We start from the raw sequence: 23237 nt of genomic DNA on the forward strand, positions 1-23237 counted from the left end.
TAATTCAAAGGCGATATTTGTCTCAAACCAATCTTTAGTGGGTCCTTTGTTAGTTGCGAGAACAGGGTAAGAACTGCTGCCTCATTAATAACATAAGATAACATTGATAATGATGTTATTTATGTTATTCCCATTGAAGAGTGCCAGTAAACCTTGCCGTATTGAAACTGAATGAGCAAGGGACCCTAGACAAGATGAAAAACAAGTGGTGGTACGATAAAGGAGAATGTGGCTTCAAGGACTCCACCAATAAGGTTAGTTTTCTGTTTGTGGGTCAGTCAAACACACTGTTCACTGCATTTACATGCATGGGAAGGTTGCACAGTATGGGGAGGACAGCTTAGTTCCTGCTGTGTGATGTGGAGGAGACAAAAGGGTCAACCGTATTTTTTTAGTGCTATGCAGATGAGGAGGGAAATAACAAAACACAGCCAGTCTGCTCCAAGTAAAACCGCTGCAGATGAACAGATTAGTTCTTTCTCTGCATTTTTAGGTAAACCCAAACAGTTTTATTATCTTTCTCCTTTCCTCTTCCTCCCCAAGGGTTTGCTTTACTAGAGCAACAGATTGCAAAAACTGCTTTATATGTATGGATTTATTTATTGTTGCATCAGTGTAAAAAAAACCCATTTATAATCACATTTAACAAAGGGGTTTCCAGAGGGGTGCACATATTTAAATATAGTGTGTCATTGCAACTGGATAAAACGTCTTCCTGTCTGTAGTTTTTCCATTGAATTTACTGTTTAATTTACTGACAAATGTTACTTCAGAGTAATTTTCATGCAAAAATATATATAAATGTAGATTTTAACACGAAGAACGAAGGAAAATTTCAGTTGGAAATGTGGGTAAAAGGACAAAGGAAAGAATTTTTGGTGGTATTCTGTAGTTAGATTTTTGAGTAGCATTATCTAAAACTACACTTTCATGTAAACTGTTGTTGAAGTTACAGATGAGAAACATTGCAAACGCTAACAAACTGTGCCACTGTGATAAAAAGATTCTGCTTTTTATCAGAAATGGTTAAACATTTCAGATCATCAAACCAATTCTAATATCACACAACGTAACACAACTAAATACAAAAGTTCTTATCAAAAGATTGTGTTTATTATTTGGGGAAAGAAATGCTTCCTAAACCAACCTGCCCCTAAATGAAGAAGCAATTGCCTCTAATCCTTGGCAGCAAACTACTGACATCAAGTGTTTGTTTGGCAGTTAGTCTTTTAGACTCGCAGGGGTGCTTCGGATCATTATCCTGCTGCATTTCACTTCCACTGAGATGTTATTTCTCAAATGGCTAGTGAAAACTAAATTCAGTTTTGTGGTTAATTACAGATAATTAATTATTTACAGATTCAATATTACGGGCAATTCTTTTTCACATTTCTGTAGGTCCAGGTTGGTTTGAATAACTTCTGTCTTGATTAATGAAATCATCATTTGAGAACTTTACAAAAGCTTTTTGCATTTTTTCAAATTTTCTTTGACTGATATTAAAATTTGTTTGAAAAAAAATTGGAACAATCTATCAGGGGCCAAATACTTTTTTGTTATGCGGTAGATTGTGTCAATTCCCAACAAACAACAACATTTGCTGGAACTTGCTAGAAAAGCCACAGCAAGTTCCAGCAAATTAGTATACATGCAGACCACATATGTGTATGTAAAAGATTCCTTTTGTAAGGAACTGACAAAACAAGCACCAGTTGTGGCACAGTAGTGTTACAGTCAGTTGCATGAGGGTCCAACAGTCAGTCCAGCAGGATGATAATCCCAAAATATGCATCAAACGTTGTGGAAGCCCAGACTCCAACCCTACTGAATATTTGTGGACTATGATTAAAAACTAGGTCCATGGCAGAAAATCAACTCATTTAAATGAACTCAGGAGAAGTGGTAAAATTTCTAGCGGGAATGATGACAGATGTTTGGTCATGGCAACAAAGTTGCAATAGAGTTGCAAGAGTGTCTTGTCAAGGTGCATCTTTTCACCAAATGTTAGTGGTACTGTATGTATATATTTGCACCTGTAAAACTATCCCACCCAGGAAAACAAACTGTTCAAATGAATCATTAAAAAGACAGAAAAACCATAATACCCAGGATTAGTGTATGTAAACCTCCGACTGGAGCTGCATCACAGCAATGCAGAGCTGGAGCCACTGGATACATAAGTGCACCCACAAACATCATGCCATCCTACATAGGCATTGTCCTGGAGGAGATTTTCATGGGGTGACCTTAAATATAAATACAACAGTTTTACTGTATTGTGGTATTAACACAAGAAAATGTAATCCAAAATGATCAAATTTTTATAACACAAAGAAGAAGCAATTGCTACATTACTGTAAATAACTAAAATATTGATTATTACAGATATAACAATGTTGTCAGTGACATTTATTTATTATTGTTGTTGAGAACATATAGGTCCTTCTCAAAATATTAGCATATTGTGATAAAGTTAATTATTTTCCATAATGTCATGATGAAAATTTAACATTCATATATTTTAGATTCATTACACACTAACTGAAATATTTCAGGTCTTTTATTGTCTTAATACGGATGATTTTGGCATACAGCTCATGAAAACCCAAAATTCCTATCTCACAAAATTAGCATATTTCATCCGACCAATAAAAGAAAAGTGTTTTTAATACAAAAAACGTCAACCTTCAAATAATCATGTACAGTTATGCACTCAATACTTGGTCGGGAATCCTTTGGCAGAAATGACTGCTTCAATGCGGCGTGGCATGGAGGCAATCAGCCTGTGGCACTGCTGAGGTCTTATGGAGGCCCAGGATGCTTCGATAGCGGCCTTTAGCTCATCCAGAGTGTTGGGTCTTGAGTCTCTCAACGTTCTCTTCACAATATCCCACAGATTCTCTATGGGGTTCAGGTCAGGAGAGTTGGCAGGCCAATTGAGCACAGTGATACCATGGTCAGTAAACCATTTACCAGTGGTTTTGGCACTGTGAGCAGGTGCCAGGTCGTGCTGAAAAATGAAATCTTCATCTCCATAAAGCTTTTCAGCAGATGGAAGCATGAAGTGCTCCAAAATCTCCTGATAGCTAGCTGCATTGACCCTGCCCTTGATAAAACACAGTGGACCAACACCAGCAGCTGACACGGCACCCCAGACCATCACTGACTGTGGGTACATGACACTGGACTTCTGGCATTTTGGCATTTCCTTCTCCCCAGTCTTCCTCCAGACTCTGGCACCTTGATTTCTGAATGACATGCAGAATTTGCTTTCATCCGAAAAAAGTACTTTGGACCACTGAGCAACAGTCCAGTGCTGCTTCTCTGTAGCCCAGGTCAGGCGCTTCTGCCGCTGTTTCTGGTTCAAAAGTGGCTTGACCTGGGGAATGTGGCACCTGTAGCCCATTTCCTGCACACGCCTGTGCACGGTGGCTCTGGATGTTTCTACTCCAGACTCAGTCCACTGCTTCCGCAGGTCCCCCAAGGTCTGGAATCGGCCCTTCTCCACAATCTTCCTCAGGGTCCGGTCACCTCTTCTCATTGTGCAGCGTTTTCTGACACACTTTTTCCTTCCCACAGACTTCCCACTGAGGTGCCTTGATACAGCACTCTGGGAACAGCCTATTCGTTCAGAAATTTCTTTCTGTGTCTTACCCTCTTGCTTGAGGGTGTCAATAGTGGCCTTCTGGACAGCAGTCAGGTCAGCAGTCTTACCCATGATTGGGGTTTTGAGTGATGAACCAGGCTAGGAGTTTTAAAGGCCTCAGGAATCTTTTGCAGGTGTTTAGAGTTAACTTGTTGATTCAGATGATTAGGTTCATAGCTCGTTTAGAGACCCTTTTAATGATATGCTAATTTTGTGAGATAGGAATTTTGGGTTTTCATGAGCTGTATGCCACAATCATCTGTATTAAGACAATAAAAGACCTGACATATTTCAGTTAGTGTGCAATGAATCTAAAATATATCAATGTTAAATTTTCATCATTACATTATGGAAAATAATGAACTTCATCACAATATGCTAATATTTTGAGAAGGACCTGTAGTTGAGAGTTGTGGTAGTGCACCGAAAACAGGGAAGGGAGGGGCAACCCACTCCAGAACTTTCTCTGACAGTCCCTTAAAGGGACTTTAAACACCAGGAGCAGTATGATGGCAATGATGATGATGAATTTTATGGTTATGAAATCAAAGCTTGTTAAAACCACTTTAATTCTTGGGCATCACGCTGGCACAGCAGTAAAGCATGTGGCCTATGTATATAGAGGCTTTGGACGCATCTGTCTCCTGGTTCGAGTCTGGGCAACGAAGACCTGTCCTGCATGTCTTCCTGCTCTTCTCCCCATTTTGTGTCTGCCTACTTTCAAAGAAAAAATGTCAAAACAAAGGCCAATATTGCCACAAAACAAGTCTTTTAAAAAAACAAAAAACTGGTAATTCTTGAGACCGGTATTCGACCCAAGGCTACTCCTGCCCCATTTCCTAATGAGTTGAGTACCTGGGTCCAGATACCAGACTCATTTTAGCCACTTCAACTTTCATTACCTGCACATGTGCCTAATGTACCAACTGGTTCCATCATGACATCTGTATGTAGTTAGATCAGATCTATCATTCATCAAATATAACGGTATCAAACTGGGGTGTTTTTTTCTCACAAAGACAAGTAGTCTCATTATTGCAATGTTGGTCTAGCACGTTATTGTAAGGTTTGTTGATATGCTGAAGGCAAGCTAGACAGTGTGAAAAGCCACGGCAGGTGTACTATTTAAAACAATCTACATTGACTTACACATTCATAAACAGGTAAAGCTTAGAAATATTCTTTGTGCAGAATTCTTAGTTGTTTTCATGCTTCTAAACAGAAATAAAACAAAAGCATTTGATTAAATGTGGCTGTTGATAAAGTTGCATATTTTTAGCTACATCACACCAACACTTTTTTCTGGGTGTCTTGTTTTTTCCCTGTGGGTGTGTGCATGCTTGTTTGTTTGCTAGGAAAAGACCAGTGCTCTGTCTCTTAGCAACGTGGCAGGAGTTTTCTACATCCTGGTTGGAGGCCTGGGTCTAGCCATGATGGTGGCACTGGTAGAATTCTGCTACAAGAGCCGCGCTGAAGCCAAGAAAATGAAGGTACTTTTTCAAACTTTGTCTGGTTAGTTAGAAACATTTTAACCATTGATTTTACTTTTGGATTTGACTTATTGTTCATTTGCCATCTTGTAATTCATTTTATACAGAGATTTTTGTCCTCTTTTGTATTTCCTCTGGCTATTAACTTTTATAGTACGTTGCAAAAGTACTTATGTTTTCTAAATGTTTTCAAAGTTTGTCAAGTTCCAACTAAAAACTTCTGTTTTAATTTGAATTTAATGTGACAGACCAACACAAAGTAGCTCAAACTTCATATTCAGCCACCCTTAGTAAATATTTTATAACCACCTTTTGTTGCAAATACAGCTGCAAGGCTCTTGGGGTTTGTTTCTACCAGCTTTGCACATCTAGAGATTGAAATTTGGCCTTTTCTTCTTTGCAAAATAGCTGAGGCTTCTTCACATTGGGCGTAGAGCACCTGTGAACATCAATTTTTAAATCTTACCACAGTTTCTCAGATGGATTTAGCTCTGGATTTTGACTGAGCCATTCTATCCCATGAATACGTTTTGGTCTAAACCAAGCTCTGAGTGCATGTCTTGCTGGAAGGTGAACCCGCAAGCCAGTCAAGTAACAGGTTTCCTTTCAGGATTGTCTTGTATTTAGTTTTACCCATCTTCCCATCAACTTTGACCAGTTTTACTGTTCCTGCTGAAGAGAAACATCCTTACAGCATGATGCTGTCACCACTGTGTTTCACAAGTGGGAATGGTGTGCTCAGGATGATGTGCATTGTTAGTTTTCCTCTACACATAGCATTTTGCAAGTAGACAAAAAGGTTTAAATTTCATCTCAAACATGTTTGCTGTGTCCCTCACATGCCTTGTAGCAAACAGGAAACAGGACTTCTAATAACCGTGCATTGGGGTTTATTCTAGGATATCAGATTAAAAGTGACTGAATACATATACATGCCACATACACTACTCTGTGTCAGTCTATTACATAAAATCACAATTAAATGCATTGAAGTTTGTGGCTGTAAAGTGACAATCGTGAAAAATGTAAAATACTTTTTCAAGGCACTGTACAACATACATATTGCCCTGTGCAAACATTGTTAGCCATACAGCTCCCATTCTAGCCCAAAAAAGACACCCAGTATTTAAATAGTCATTGCAACCCAGTCAGATTTTACCAGCTGTGATGAGAAGCGCAGGCAGTTTGTGTATTTCAATGCACATATAAAAACAGAGCACAAAGGTTAAAGCTGCTTTTTTCTTTTGTTTACCTCAATATTTTTAGAAGTAAGTCGACAGGTTTTTTGCCGTCCTGTTTTCCAACACATCTACTTTAATTTGGTGAACCAGGACTAGGGTTCATCAGAACATGCTGAAAAGCTTTTATGGTACTTTAATTCTTTAACCAATAGGCCTGGAGCAGGGACACACAGAAAACGGTTGCCCTGAGGATTGGGATGGGGCACACTATCTTGCAAAGTCTATGTGAATGTATGTGGAAGTTATTTAATGTATTCGTCATGTAATGTTGACTTTCAGATGACTGAGTTTCCTCTCCTTCTATTTCTTTTAATTGATTCTCCTTGGGGTTCAATTGGATCTCTTTTACCCTCAGGTGGGAAGCAGTAGGACCCACTCTATACAGAAATGTCTTGATTCATTTAGATTCCTCTGGACCCACCTTTAGCTCTATATTCTCCACCTCTTACTGTCTTCTCTCTCTCAACATCGCATTTACAAAGCAAATAGCACTAACGATATCCTGGTGAACAGGTGTCCATCAAGCTCAGTAGATATGAGAAATGTGTGGTTTTCACAGCTGTCTTTAAGTCATGACAGATGGAGTACAGAGGCACTCTTTGAACTGCAAAAACATCTCAGTGTATGAGGAAGGAAGCACATTTAAGATGGCCTTTCTTCAGGGCCTGTTCATACTCCTTGAACTTTTCTAAATGTTGTCACATTAAAACCACAACCTTCTTTGTATTTTAAAAGGATTTTATGTGATAGACCCACAGCAAGTAAAACATCATAGCAAAGACAAAGAAATATTATACATGGTTTTAAAATTGTGGCGTGCATTTTTATTTAGTTCTATGTTTGGCAGAAAACTAACACTGCACACCCTGAACACACCATCCTCTCTGTGAAGTTCTCTGAGCTGATGGGAAGAGGATAGAGCTAAATATGAACCTGTTGGAGTCTATAAAAGACTTAAGACTAAAACATACAATCAGAACTATTATGGAATTATTTAGATCAAAGCATCATTTCATCTTCATTTCATCTAATCATCTAATCTGGCTGAGTTTAAGCTATTGTGCACAACAGGATTGGGAAACATTTCAGTTTCTAGTGCAAAGTAGCAGAGACATACTCAAAAAGACTTGCAGTTGTAATTGCAGCACTAAGTAGTTCTTTAGAGTATCGATACAGAAGAAATGTACACCACACTTTTCACATGCTTGTCAACATTTGAAAACCATGAATATGCATATATATATATATATATATGTATAATTTATAATTTATATGATTTTCCTTTAACTTCGAAAATGCACTCTACATTGTGTTCCAAAAATGTAAAAAAGTTCAAGGAGTATAAATATTTTTGAAAGGCACTCTAAATCAGTAATACAGAGTTAGACATTCTAGAGCACATGAGATTGATTTATCATTCAGAAATATACTTCAATATGAAAAGTATTTGTGGAAGCTATATATAAATTATACACTCAGCGGCCATATTATTAGGTACACCTGTCCAACTGTTCGTTAACGCAAATTTCTAATCAGCCAATCACATAGCAGCAACTCAATGCATTTAGGCATGTAGACATGGTCAAGACGATCTGCGGCAGTTCAAACCGAGCATCAGAATGGGGAAGAAAGGTGATTTAAGTGACTTTGAACGTAGCATGGTTGTTGGTGCCAGACGGGCTGGTCTGAGTATTTCAGAAACTGCTGATCTACTGGGATTTTCACACACTACCATCTCTAGGGTTTACAGAGAATGGTCCGAAAAACAGAAAATATCCAGTGAGCGGCAGTTCTGTGCGCGGAAATGTTTTGTTGATGTCAGAGGTCAGAGGAGAATGACCAGGCTGGTTGGAGCTGATAGAAAGGCAACAGTAACTCAATTAACCACTCATTACAACCAAGGCATAAAGAAGAGCATCTCTGAACGCAAAACACGTCGAACCTTGAGGCGGATGGGCTACAGCAGCAGAAGACCACACCGGGTGCCACTCCTATCAGCTAAGAACAGGAAACTGAGGCTACAATTTGCACAAGCTCACCAAAATTGGACAATAGAAGATTGGAAAAACGTTGCCTGGTCTGATGAGTCTCGATTTTTGCTGCAACATTCAGATGGTAGGGTCAGAATTTGGCGTCAACAAATGAAAGCATGGATCCATCCTGCCTTGTATCAACGGTTCAGTCTGGTGGTGGTGGTGTAATGGTGTGGGGGATATTTTCTTGGCACACTTTGGGCCCCTTAGGACCAATTGAGCATCGTGTCAACGCCACAGCCTACCTGAGTATTGTTGCTGACCATGTCCATACCTTTATGACCACCACTGTACTTAAATGACTTCCACAGTCACCAGATCTCAACCCAATAGAGCACCTTTGGGATGTGGTGGAACGGGAGATTCACATCATGGATGTGCAGCCGACAAATCTGCAGCATCTGTGTGATGCTATCATGTCAATATGGACCAAACACTCTGAGGAATGTTTCCAGTACCTTGTTGAATCTATGCCGCGACAGATTAAGGCAAAAAGGGGTCCAACCCGGTACTAGCAAGGTGTACCTAATAAAGTGGCCGGTGAGAGTATATACATTCCAGCAGGCTTTTTAACGATCACTTGTATCTTGTTATTTTCCCTTCCCAAATGAAAAACTGCACCATAGTTTATTTACTGGACAAGTTGTTCTTTGTTGCAAGTTCTCTACCTGAGAGGAGAATCATTAATAATAGTAAAATAATTATTGTACAAACTAGAGACACATGATGAACACTTAATATATACAATTACATAAGTGGATATTAACTTTTAAATGGACAGGCATATCTAAACTAATTTAAAAATTATTTTATTACCAGATTCTTATGTATCTAAGCTAAAATGACACACTTTTATGTTTTTTTTAAATAGGACTTTTATTTTTCAATTTATAGTTTGTATCCCCCAGGATTCACTGCCCGTTTACAGCTAAAAAACTAACAATTTACAATGTTAAATGTAACCAATCAGAAAATTGAAACATTTAATTAGCTACGTTATTTTATGTTTTGCATTTCACAATTTAAAATGTGCCACAAAGTCAACAAATGTGATTGTGGAAAAAAGAAAAAATTTTCATTTTCTTGAACAATGAACATGCTTTAACCCATGTTAAGTTATCTTGATAAACATCTGAATCTCTTCAGTGGCTTGACATCAATCAGCCTGTCATACCTGCCATCAGCTCCCCAGTAGTTCCCCGCTGATGGCATTTTTTCCACACCTACTGTATAAAAAAAAGCACTGATCCAGGGGTACTTTCTATATGAAAGAAAATAAAAAATGAATGGCAGTGTTTGTTAGCTTTAGGGGTTGAACCTATGAGAGAAACACAGCCAAGCAGATAGGTTCTAAGCCATTTTTCAAGTAGACAGAGGCTTGTAAAAGTATTCATACCTCTTGACCTTTTCCACATATTGTCACATTACAACTACAAACATAAATATATTTTATTGTAATTTTATGTGAAAGACCAACACAAAGTGGTATACAATTGTGAAGTGGAACGCAAATTATACATGATTTCTTTTTTTTTACAAATAAAAAGCTGAAAAGGGCATTGTGCAGAGTCAATACTTTCTGGAGCCAACTTTTGCTGCAATTAGAGCTTCAAGACTTTTAGGGTATGTCTCTACCAGCTTTGCACATTTAGTGAAACTAGTGAAATCTTTGCGCAAAACATCTCAAGCTCAGTCAGGTTAGATGGAGAGCGTTTGTGAACAGCGGTTTTCAGATCTTGCCACAGATTCTCAATTGGGTTTAGGTCTGGTCTTTGACTGGGCTATTCTAACACAGTAATATATTTTGTTTAAACCATTCTATTGTAGCCCTTCTTTATGTTTAGGGTTGTTGTCCTGCGCTGGAAGGTGAACCTCCGCCCCAATCTCAACTCTTTTGCAGACTTCAACAGGTTTTCTTCCAAGATTGCCCTGTATTTGGCTCCATCCATCTTCCCATCAACTCTGACCACCTTCCCTGTCCCTGCTGAAGAGAAGCATCCCCAGAGCATGATGTTGCCACCACCATTTGACTGTGGGGATGGTGTGTTCAGAGTGATGTTCAGTGTTAGTTCTCCGCCACACACAGTGTTTTGCATTTCGGCCAAAAAGTTACATTTTGGTCTCGTCTGACCAAAGCACCATCTTCCACATGTTCGCTGTGTCCCCAACATGGCTTCTGGCAAACTGCAAACGGGAATTCTTATGGTTTTCTTTCCACTCTTTCATAAAGACCACATTTGTGTAGTGCAAGACTAATAGTCGTCCTGTGGACAGATTCCCCCACCTGAGCTGTGGAATCTCTACAGTTCCTCCATAGTCACCATGAGCCTCTTGGCTGCATTTCTGATCAGTGCTCTCCTTGTTTGGCCTGTAAGTTTAGGTGGACGGCCTTGTCTTGGTAGGTTTCCCGTTGTGCCATACTCTCTACATTTCTGGATGATGGATTGAACAGTGCTCCGTGTGATGTTCAAAGCTTGAGAAATATTTTTATAGCCTAAGCCTGCTTTAAACTTTTCCACAACTTTATCCCTGACCTGTCTGGTGTGTTCCTTAGACTTTTTGACGCTGCTTGTTGCTTCGTCGGCTTTTCAGGGATGAAGCTCACCTGTGGGGGTGTGCCCATGTGCTGTGGGGAGGGGATTCATGGCACTTGGGTTCGGGGGCATGTGTTCGATATCTGTGTCCTGGTTGGGGGTGGCCCTTTGAGGAAATTCATGTTGGGGTTCATTGGGGGTGGGGGGCTCATGGGGTTGGGATCAGAATTCATTGAGGGGTTGGGACTATTTTATTCTGTGGCGGCTCTGGTTGGCAGGCTGGTTTGGACCATGTAGACCCCTCTTTTGTACATGGCCCCCTCTTTGGATGAGGATGGGATTTGTTAGAGACTAGATAGGGGTCAGGGCGGGGGGGTTGGGGTCCAGGCGGGGTCGCACAGGTTCAGGTATGAGCCCTGGCTAGCTACCAGGTTCAGGGAAGGGGACTACCTCCTGGGTCGGGGGCTGGTTGTCCCTATGGGGTATCGGCACCTGGACCTGGGGGTATAGAGTATGTATGGGGAGTGTGAGTGAGTGTACGACCTTCATTGTTGTTTGTCTTTACATTGGGTGCGTGGGTGTGAGTGTTTTTATGTGTACGCATGAGGGTGAGAATGTGTGATTGGGACTGTGTGCCTGTTTTTTTGTCAGGTTGGGTCTTGGCCTGCTCCCTCTCCTGGATCAGTTTAGGCCCCCCCATCAAATGTGGGGCCTATTCCCTCCCCGCTACACTCCCTGCAGGTGGCTGGTGTCTCTGCCCGCCAGTGTACTTGTGGTTCTCGGTATCCACGGCTGGGTGCTTTGGTGTGTGCTGCCTCACTCCCAGTGGCTGCTTGCCAGGGCCTGGACCCCTGGGCTCTGTCGGGCCTCTGTTTGAGGAGTGATGTGTCCCGGGGTCTCCCTGGGGCTTCTGCACTGTGGCTGCTGGGTGGTTCCCCTGGGACTTTCCCCTGCTCTTCTCCCTGGGGGGGTTGCAGTAGTCCCAGCGATGTTTCTCCTGGGGTTGCTCTCTCTGGGGCCTTTGGATGTCTGTGGCTGGGATCTCCTCCATATCTGTCCCAGGTCCAGGGGGGCAGGTCTGTGGCTCCTCACACTCACTATTGCATATTTGTATGGAGAGACCTTGTATACACAAGTGTGCTCACACTCAGACCCACAGGTGTTTAGATTCAGGTGTTAACAGATACACAGATGTTCTATACTGAGCTGCATTTACCACTAAATACATCTTGCATTGATAAGTACTGTGCACGTTTCGGTAAAAAAGCTGGTAATATGAACGTTTCTGCAGGTGTAGAAACAAGCAGGGTGTTATCTTGTATTCTCTTCATCCTTCTCTCTTTCCTCCATTCTATTCAATATCAAGCAGAGCTTTAAAGTGTTAGCTGTAATGCTCCACTTGTGAATCTGTTGGGCTTTTTCTTGACACTCAGACAACAGTTCTGAGCGCTACTCTGCCGGACAGGACACGGTAAAAAAAAAAAAAAGACTTCTTGATGATGGTTGGCTCCCCAATAATCCCTTAGCAAACCTCTGAGGCTGTCACAGAACAGCTTTATTTGTACTGAGGTTAGATTACACACAGGTGGACTATTTAGTCAATAGCAATCATCATGCAACTTCTGAAGGCAACTGGTTGCACTCAGAGTAAAGGGGGTGAATACTTTTCAGTTTTGTATTTGTAAAAAATGTTTCAAATGATGTATAATTTTCGTTCTACTTTTGTATACCACTTTGTGTTGGTCTTTCACATAGAATTCAAATAAAATATATTTATGATTGTGGTTGTAATGTGACAATATGTGGAAAAGTTCAAGGGGTATGAATACTTTTACAAGCCACTGTATAGGATAAGGGAGAGCATGTAAGCTCTCCATTAGCTCAGCCAGTTGCTATGTCTGGGAAAGAGATGGGGTTAAAAAGAGATGCAGTGGAGCTGTTTGGTGTAGCAGTACACTTGGTGCTTGAATTCTGTTTTCCTCCAACTGTTGAGATGAAAAAAATATTAAAACATATACTGTTCACTCTTTATGCTTTAACATGACAATTTACAGTCTTATCTCCTTTGTGTTTTCTGTAATGCAACACCATCTTCTTCCTCACTATAGCTACCAGTGAAACATTCACCGCTGCTGCTATCATGTTCTGACTGGCCCTCTACATACAATTTATTTTCTTCTTCTTCATCACGGATTCCCTCTGAACCTGATGAGCCAACAAGTGAAAAAACTATAGCCATCTCTCTTTTTCTCGGACCATAGAAACTACGCACCAAAGTTCAGTGAATCTATATAGGATACACGTTACATTTAATCAATCATGGACATTTGGCAGTAAAATAAATCTTGTTTCATAGTTTAATATAGCATATCTCTAAATGAAAAGACTCAAAATAAAAGAAAGTCTGAGAGTAACTATTTCTGTTTTATAACCCTATCTGGGCATCGTACTCTCTAGGATACAGACATTTAATGCCTTGTTATCTACCCTGTTTGAATTGAATTTATTTACTTTTCATGAATTTATATTAAATCATTCTTAAAAAACAGCATTTTACTAAATCAAATCACCTCTTATAAGTATGTATAAGAATAGTGACAATTCTTACCTCACAATATGTGTCTTCTTCTACGTCAGTCATTGAAATGTCTTCCAAAAAACAGAAAGCATGGAACAAATTTATGTTAACCAGGTGTATCAAAATTCTATACAATGAAACAGGCTGATAATAAAGAGGAGTTTGGAGAGAGAGACTGTTTTCCAGATGCAATTGGAGCTAACACACATTACTATAAAATGGTATTAAGAGGATGAATATCGTTTGTGAACAGCAGGCATCTAAACAACATTGCTTGAAGGTGATTGGTTCAATGCTACAGTCATTCATTGTAATAAACAGCATGGTTGGAAACTGGCTACAGGCTGACACATGGAGTGGGATGGGGTGGTGGAATAGTGTTTACTGGTGAGTAAATTTGTTTAATATTAATCTGCCCTATTAATGCCCCTAATTGCTGCACATTTGGAATGTTAGAAATGCCTCACCCTCACCCTTTCCCTTTGTTGGCACACTTTTCTACTCATTTCCAGTAATAGTGTGTGTAATATATGCAAGTAGTGTATAACATTAATGAATGGGTGTCTGATGTTACATATAAAATATAATTCGTCGTCCAGTCTTTGATATGACATGCATATATCTCTTTCAGACATTTCCTAATTTCTTCCCTTGTGTAGACATGCGTTGTTAATTACACGAGATGTACGTTAATTACATCTCCTTAGATCGTTAAAGAGTGGCGTGTGAAGGGAGGGGCCTGGTATTCTCTCATGTGCACTCTATTCTGCGTGGATTGGAATGTACAGATTAAATGTGCTTGTATTGATGCATAAGTTTGAACAGTATCATACATGGAAACTACTGGATCTGTTTGTGCATACACAGTTTCCAATGTAACTGTTCACCTTGTTTCAGTTGGGAATTCACACAAGTTTTTGTAAATGAGACAGCTGGTCTTTACCAGGTTCTGAAACTAGTTAAATCTACCCTCAGTTGTACAGAACCACACCACAGATTCTATTAAATCATTATTCATGAAACAAGAATTCAAAATGGAGGTGTTTAGTAAAAGTAAGATCTCTTCCAAAACCCTAAATATGTACAAAATACAACTGAAATCAGATATTTGTATACACTGTAATAACTACATTAGCCTTCTTTATATTTTTTTATGATTTATTTTCGTTTCTACATACCTACATTTCCTTCTTCTCATAATAGTTTGCTGGAATTGTGGCCCATTCCTCTTGACAGGACTAGCGTAACTGAGTCAGGTTTGTAAACCATCTTGCTCTCACACAGCTATGGGATGGCCAATGACTTTGGTGTCCTTAAATGAGTTTGTAACTAATCTAGCAGTATGTTTAGGGTCTTTGTCCATTTGTCAGACTCATTTGTGCCCAAACCTTAACTTCCTTGCTGATGCCATGAGCTATTATTTCAATGCTTCCACATAATGTTCTTTTCTCATGACGCCTTCTATTTTGTGAAGTTCACCAGTACCTTCTACAGCTAAACACCCCATAACATGATATTGTCTATCCTGTATTTCACAATTGGGATGGTGTTCTCAGGCTTTTTAAGCTCCTCCCTTTTTCCTAATATAACGACTGACATTATGACTAAAAACTTCAATTTTAGTTTCATTAGAACTCTGGGCATGTCTTGAAAAATTAAGTCCCTTGTTCCTGAGCGCATTTGCAAACCACAATCTGGCTTTTTATTTTGCTTTCAGGATAATGGCTTCTTCTTCTCTGAGCAGCCGTTCAACTCATGTTGGTACAGGACTTGTTTCACTGTGGAAAATGACACTCTCTTACTATCTTCAGCCAGGATCTTCACAAGGTCTTTTGTTTTTGTTCTGGGGTTGATTAGCATGTTTCTAACCAAAGCATGTTCACCTCTGGGACAAAGAACCCAGCTCCTTCCTAAACAGTATGATGGCTGGACATTCCCACGCTGGTGTATAGCTGTTCAAACAGATAAACCCGGAACTTTCAGGCATCTGGAAACTACCAAAGGATGAACGAGACTTGTGGAGGCCCATAATTACTTCCCTCATATCTTGGCTGATTTCTTTAGATCCATGATGTTAAACAAGGAAGCAATATGTTTGAGGTGTTGCCTTCAAATACTTCCACAGATGTCCCTCCATCAAACTTAAATGCTGTTTTATCGGAAGCACGCAAATCCGTGACATAAAGTACACATTTCCAATTGTTTAGAGGCATAGCAGTCTTAGTTCTAATGTTTAATTTTGAAGAAAGTAATATAAAACATTATCTCTCTTATATTCAGTATTTCAGCAAATAGAAATAATTTTAGCAGTCCTGACTGACCCAAAACAGGAAGAGTTTGGTCTTTCAAACAGTGAGAAAAGAAAATGATGTGCATGTTTAAACAATGTATGTAAATATCTGATCTGAACAGTAAATAAAACCCTAGAATTTAAAGGGGGTGTCCTTTTTTCCCACCTCTGTAAATGTAGCTAAATAGGACCAGTGCTTAGACATGGTATTTGCTTGGTAGTGGAATTCATGGGGCAGGTTTCCCTTCACAAGGGCTTGGTTGGTTACACAACGGTGCAAAAACTGGCCTCCCTTTGTTTTGTGGGTTGTTTTATGGGTCCAGTCTTTAAATGAATGAGAACCAGAGGGTTTTACCTCAGGACCATCTCAGTTTTGCGGTTCTGGGATTTTTTAAATCTTTTAATGGTGATGCTATCTTCTCCCTGACATGTAAAACTCAAGGCTTTGATGGAATAACATTTAATAAATGTAGCCTTCTAGACTGCAAAGACTAAAACGTGACATAAAAGATAAAAAAAAAAAAAAAAGGTTTTAGAATAAAATAAAATCTTCAGTAAATGTTGGCACTTTTCTTTTGAGATGTACATTTCAAATTGCTCCTCAAATTTATATTTTTATGTTGCAACAAATAAAAAATAACAGTAGTCACTGAACAGCTGAAGATCAATTGTTCTACAAGGAAAATCAGTGAAGCAATAACACTGACTTTATTTTTGTTGTAAAGGTGGCAGCCAACACCTTCTCATCACCCCAGCATACAGGGAACTACACACACACTCTGTCTTCTCCTCAACATGCCCCCAACTACAACCTGCTGTCTCCCAGCCACCAGCCAAACTACGCCACCTATAAAGAAGGCTACAACGTTTACGGCATTGAGAGCGTCAAGATCTAACACGGGTAGGAGAGTGATGATTGATAGCTAAAACTTTGCTCACCTCACAGCCATAGACAAGGTTGAACCAGGCAACACCTCCCTGAGCAGCTGGATTCAGTGTAAAGCATCTTCAGTGGCACATGTCCCATGTGGGTGTTTTACAAAACACATAAGCTTTTCTTGAAGATCTTTCAAAAGAGACACTACAAGTTGAAAAGTAAATAAATAAATAAAAATCTTTGTTGCTTTGAAGTGAGAATATTAATCATGTCCACAATGGAATGTTTCCCTAAATACCTTGTCAGAGGCAGTTATTTCCTAAGATCATGTTACTTTCTAAAGTACTTGCTTTTATTTGGGAGCTAACCTGGAACATACAGCTTAAGAAATTAGACTAATATTTTTAAACAATAAGCAAGTCTTTGCTTCTTGCTACTGGATTATCTTCACATCAGTGAGACTGGTTTTGCCACTGAAGATGACAGTCATTACTTACTGGATTTATTTACTATAAATCCAGGTATGATATGAATTCATCCATGTTGATAACAGAAAAAACTGTGGCATGCAAAGACAATTAAAGGTCAAACTGTGTATGGCTGTGAATATCCTGCCATTTGTTTACTCCTTATCCTGAAACTTGTTCACTCCTCCTTTCATTTTCCTTCACTCTTCTGACCAGTTCTACAGCCTCTTTTTCCCCTCCTGTATGTTCTTTAATTGCCTATGATTCCTTCTTCCCTCTGCTGTTTTCCCTTCTTTGTTTTTTCACTCCCCCCTCTGTTAGCCTAATTACCTTTTCCCCTGATCCTTTGCGATTTCTTTTTTTCCAGCACTTTCCCTAGTTTATAGCCAATCATCCTCTTTGAAATAGCCTATTGGAGATGGACGTTGAGAAATATACCGGTTGTTGCAAGTTAGGGCGTGGGTCGTAACTTTTCAGAGCATGTGCCGCTATTTAACCTAACCATATAATTACGAATCAAACAGAATAGTAAATGTTTGAATACAGAAACGTTTATCTGGACTTTGGTTCTTATAGACTTACAATACCTTGAAAATTATGTACATTTACAGATTTCTTCTGTTTTTGCTTTTTGTTACACTTAAATATTTCAGATCATCAGCAAAATTGTACTGTAAGCCAAAGATAGCCTGAATAAATTAAAAAACAGATAGTAAATGACAATTTAATTGATTAACACAAAGAAGCTATCCAAAGAAACCTTCCCTTTATATGAAAATTAATTGCCCTCTAAACTTCATAACTGGTTGGCATCAACGGCAGCTTTCAACCACCTGTGATAACTGCTAATAAGTATTTTCTATGGGCAGCAACTTGTGCCATTTAAAACTAAATTTGAATTGCTCAGACTAAATCTGTGTTTGTGTAATTTGAAATTCAATTCAAAAATACTTCCCATGGGAAATTAAATGTTGTTGTAGCTCATTTTATGAAGACACTCTGTTGTTGTAGGACAGTCTGATGAAGAGGATGCTCAGGGTTCTCCATAATGTTCTTCATTTTATGAAGAACATTCTTTGCACAATGATCTCCAGAGGTTCCAGAGGAGTCCCCAGAACAGAACCAGCCTTCTTTATCAGCTTGTTGAGCTTTTTTAAGTCCCTGGCTCTGATGCTGCTACCCCAGCAGATGATGGTAGAAGAGATCACACTTTCCACAACAGACTTATGAAAGATATGCAGCATCTTGCTGCAAACACCAAAGGACCTAAGCTTCCTCAAGAAGTAGAGTCTGCTCTGTCCCTTCTTGTAGACAGTTTCACAGTTGCATCTCAACTCCAGTCTGTTGTCCAGGTGAACACTGAGGTATTTATACTCCTCCACCACTTCCACTTCTTTTCCCATGTTGGAGTCATCCATTTTGGTCGCACAGTTGAACACGCGCAGCTCAACAGACATCGCAACTCTGACGTCACCCGGGATTATAAAACCTACGGAAAACAAACTTTCGTTGCCATTTCCAGCGTGTCTCACAGGACAACAGGCACATATCTGGAGAGACAAAAGCTTGCAGGCGAACCTTTTCTCCATACGGCCATTCCCGGAAGAGCTTGAAAGCTGGAAATCTGTCTGATACAAGAAGGTCAGAAGATTCATATGCCGATCGAAGACCACGCCGACATCCGGCGCAGGTGAAAAACCCACAGAGGTTTTATATCCAAGGAGATGAGTTTCCTCCTTATTGATTCAGGTGACTAAACAGTTTTTCATATTTTCACCTCCTGGACGGATGAGAAGTTTACCTTTTTTTTTTTCCTTGAGGTGATCACAGACGTGTGATCCCCCCCTTGTTTTTCTTCAGACCTGACCCATCCTCAACCGGTGGAGAGAAGAAATCAACGTCAAAGTAATTTCGTTCTTATTTTTTTATATTAAATCAGATAGGTGCATTTAGAAGTCTGGGCAGGATGAGGCATAGTTAAGGTGATTTAGAATCACCAGTAGTTAATCTAAAGTATTAACTTGTTGCATGCAATACCGATTGAATTATGTTATGCTGAGCTGTGTTGTGTTTGATTTGCTGCTGAATTGTGCGTGGTTAATGTTTTGTCCGGCTGATCCCATATCAGCCAGGAGTTAGAAGTTGGACTTTTAAAAGTTTTTCATTCAAAGCAACTGCAGTCTGGGCCTCGCCCGACCACTCTCTGTTCCAGTTTTATTGCTGGAGATTTTCCACTGAGTTTCCGGCCTCAGAGTTTTATGACTCTTTGTTCAAGATTTGGGGCAATCAGCTGTACCGCTAAAGGGGCGTGGTCCCACCGTTTTATCAGCTGATCGCTGCGATCCAGACGTCAGCACCAGGAGGACTTCTCTTTCCATTTAACCCAAATTACACATTTTGTCCATAAAACTGCTGGTTTGATCTTCATAGACACTAAATGCATATATATTTTCTTTTATTATTATTGTTAGGTAGTCATTTTTATCCCCTTTGTGTAGAATAGTGCTTGTTAGGTGAAGGCTTTTGGACCAGAATAATGGTATATCAGAATTATTTGGCTTAAATAAATCTTCATATATATATATACTTAAGAGAAGCGTTTGTGTTTATTTCATGCAAGAGAGATTTATCTGTCAAAATAAGGTCGAAGCTCCCCCAACTTCGGTGAAGTGGTTGAATAAACAGTGACATTTTGTGGTTTTGGTTAATAATTTATCAATTATTAGTGATGAATAACTAATTGTAATTATTAAGAACTTTGAGCCCATAACCACAACACCAGAGGACATCTCTGATTTCTATTTGTAAGTAATGATTTTTGGTTAAGAAATTTTTTTCCTGATTTATCATTTTTTAATTATGATTTTTGATAAATATTAATTAATCAATAAGCATAATCCTTACACCTATGACAGTGTTTGATCTATTCTTGTTTCTCTTAAAATCTATAATCATCATTCAAATGCATTGGTTTGAAAATGAATTTCACTAAACTGAAACTGAATTTGTTTGCTTTCAAAATATATTTGGTTGTATTAAAAATTCAGTTTGACCACTTTGACATTCAGGTCTGAAATTCAATTTCAGTTCCAAAATTCTGTTTTTTGTGTCACACATCTGGGTCCTTGAGGATATCCTTTACGGCATGTTGAGCTGGAGCAGTGTAGCTACAGGGGTTGGACAATGAAACTGAAACACCTGGTTTTAGACCACAATAATTTATTAGTATGGTGTAGGGCCTCCTTTTGCGGCCAATACAGCGTCAATTCGTCTTGGGAATGACATATACAAGTCCTGCACAGTGGTGCAGGTTTGTTTTCATTGAAGCACATTGGAGGGTTTTCAAGCATGAATGGCCTGTTTATGATAAATGCCAAAGCATCTCAGTTGGACTAAAAATCCAGACTTTGATTAGACCAATCCAAAGCCTTGTTTTGGGCCATTTAGATATGGACTTAGTGCTATGGATCTTTGTCCTGCTGCATAACCGGAGTGCTCTTGACAAAATGGTCGCTGGACATTCTTCTTTAGGACTTTCTGTTAAAGAGCAGAATTCATGGTTCCATCAATTAAGGCAAGTTAACCAGTTCTTGAAGAACCGTGCAGTGGGGGTTAGTAGGGGGTCGCTAGGGCGCGGCCCCTTTTAAAATTGCAGGAAAGAAGTGTAGACATTAAACAATTAATGAAATTATGTTTGGCGATAAAGTATGTCTGACTTTGGTTTTTCAGCTTTCTCATTCCATTTTGGGTTTATTTGAGGTTATAGGTTTTTTGGTTTTTTTTTTCTGTAGACCTAAAGACATACGTTTCCATGGCATACGTTGACTTTATGCTGGTCTCTAATTGGTTACTTTAAAACTCTCCTCTGGGCAAAGCTCTCTGCCCAAGGCGAATCAGCACTTTTTGGGTCATTCTTCATCCAATCTGAATAATTCATGATACCTGTCAATCAAAGTCACACCCCTGGCAGTAGGCACAAATGTCACTCAAACATGCGGATGCAAACGGAAGAGTCAAACAACAAAAAGACAGGAAACAATGCTGGCAGTGAGAGACAATTCTGTCACTTATTTCCAAAATAATGATTTCATGACACTTTGGCTGGAGGAAAAAAAGTGGATAAAGAATTTGGACTGGACCAACTGGACTTAAAAATCTAGCAGCAGGTAAGTGACTGTGGGCGGATTTTGCTCAAAGAGAATTAGGTCTTGAATAGTCTTGGTAGGCCGCCGACTCCTAGGAAGGTTCACCACTGTTCCATGTTTTCTCCATTTGTGGGTAATGCTTCTCACTGTGGTTCATTTGAATACTAAAGCTTTAAAAATCCCTTTGTTACCCTTTCCAGACTGACAGAAGTCAATGACTTTGTTTCCGATTAATTCTTGAACATCTTTAGAGCAGGGCATATGTTGCTTTTTGGATTTTTTTTCTTTGCCGACTTCATGTTGTCAGACAGCTACAATTCAAATAATTTCTAGTTTGCAGAAATTCGGCGGTTATCAGGGTGTTAATACCTATTCATGACATTGTATTTCTGACTTTGAACATACAGTGCGTATCTTGCTTTCTAGGATGATGTGTGTAACCTGCTATAGCATAGAAAATGCAAAGGCAACACTTACCAGGGGTTTGAGGGTTTGGTCTGCTGCGCTTCAGAGTTTTGCTTTTGTATTTCATTGAGCTTTTTTTCTCTTGTTGTTAGCCAGAAACATCAAAATCAACAACAGATAACCAGAATTTACAGTTTATTCTCAAGAAAATGTTAGGTAGTCATGTAAAAACTGAAAGAATAATGTAGTCTGGCACTGTATACGTACAGGTCCTTCTCATAATATTAGCATATTGTGATAAAGTTCATTATTTTCCATAATGTCATGATGAAAATTTAACATTCATATATTTTAGATTCATTGCACACTAACTAAAATATTTCAGGTCTTTTATTGTCTTAATACAGATGATTTTGGCATACAGCTCATGAAAACCCAAAATTCCTATCTCACAAAATTAGCATATCATTAAAAGGGTCTCTAAACGAGCTATGAACCTAATCATCTGAATCAACGAGTTAACTCTAAACACCTGCAAATGATTCCTGAGGCCTTTAAAACTCCCAGCCTGGTTCATCACTCAAAACCCCAATCATGGGTAAGACTGCCGACCTGACTGCTGTCCAGAAGGCCACTATTGACACCCTCAAGCAAGAGGGTAAGACACAGAAAGACATTTCTGAACGAATAGGCTGTTCCCAGAGTGCTGTATCAAGGCACCTCAGTGGGAAGTCTGTGGGAAGGAAAAAGTGTGGCAGAAAACGCTGCACAACGAGAAGAGGTGACCGGACCCTGAGGAAGATTGTGGAGAAGGGCCGATTTCAGACCTTGGGGGACCTGAGGAAGCAGTGGACTGAGTCTGGAGTAGAAACATCCAGAGCCACCGTGCACAGGCGTGTGCAGGAAATGGGCTAGAGGTGCCACATTCCCCAGACCTGGGCTACAGAGAAGCAGCACTGGACTGTTGCTCAGTGGTCCAAAGTACTTTTTTCGGATGAAAGCAAATTCTGCATGTCATTCGGAAATCAAGGTGCCAGAGTCTGGAGGAAGACTGGGGAGAAGGAAATGCCAAAATGCCAGAAGTCCAGTGTCAAGTACCCACAGTCAGTGATGGTCTGGGGTGCCGTGTCAGCTGCTGGTGTTGGTCCACTGTGTTTTATCAAGGGCAGGGTCAATGCAGCTAGCTATCAGGAGATTTTGGAGCACTTCATGCTTCCATCTGCTGAAAAGCTTTATGGAGATGAAGATTTCATTTTTCAGCACGACCTGGCACCTGCTCACAGTGCCAAAACCACTGGTAAATGGTTTACTGACCATGGTATCACTGTGCTCAATTGGCCTGCCAACTCTCCTGACCTGAACCCCATAGAGAATCTGTGGGATATTGTGAAGAGAACGTTGAGAGACTCAAGACCCAACACTCTGGATGAGCTGAAGGCCGCTATCGAAGCATCCTGGGCCTCCATAAGACCTCAGCAGTGCCACAGGCTGATTGCCTCCATGCTACGCCGCATTGAAGCAGTCATTTCAG

The 23237-nt window shown here is 39.7% G+C and overlaps 1 protein-coding gene across 4 annotated transcripts in view; it reads left to right on the forward strand.

Moving 5' to 3' along the window:
* The window catches only part of LOC124868039 (glutamate receptor 2-like), a 133507-nt gene that overhangs the window by 96383 nt on the left and 13887 nt on the right, over positions 1 to 23237 (forward strand). Inside the window, exons 17-19 of one of the 4 annotated variants that reach the window (XM_047364808.1) lie at positions 140 to 254; positions 5002 to 5136; positions 16538 to 16713. In XM_047364808.1, the coding sequence (XP_047220764.1) occupies positions 140 to 254; positions 5002 to 5136; positions 16538 to 16708 (421 nt within the window). In that variant the 3' untranslated portion in view covers positions 16709 to 16713. The remainder of the gene's footprint in view (positions 1 to 139; positions 255 to 5001; positions 5137 to 16537; positions 16714 to 23237) is intronic. The other 3 variants (XM_047364810.1, XM_047364807.1, XM_047364809.1) reach the window with 3 other exon arrangements.

This window comes from Girardinichthys multiradiatus, chromosome 5, assembly GCF_021462225.1.
Source record: "Girardinichthys multiradiatus isolate DD_20200921_A chromosome 5, DD_fGirMul_XY1, whole genome shotgun sequence".
Classification (NCBI taxonomy): Eukaryota; Metazoa; Chordata; class Actinopteri; order Cyprinodontiformes; family Goodeidae; genus Girardinichthys; species Girardinichthys multiradiatus.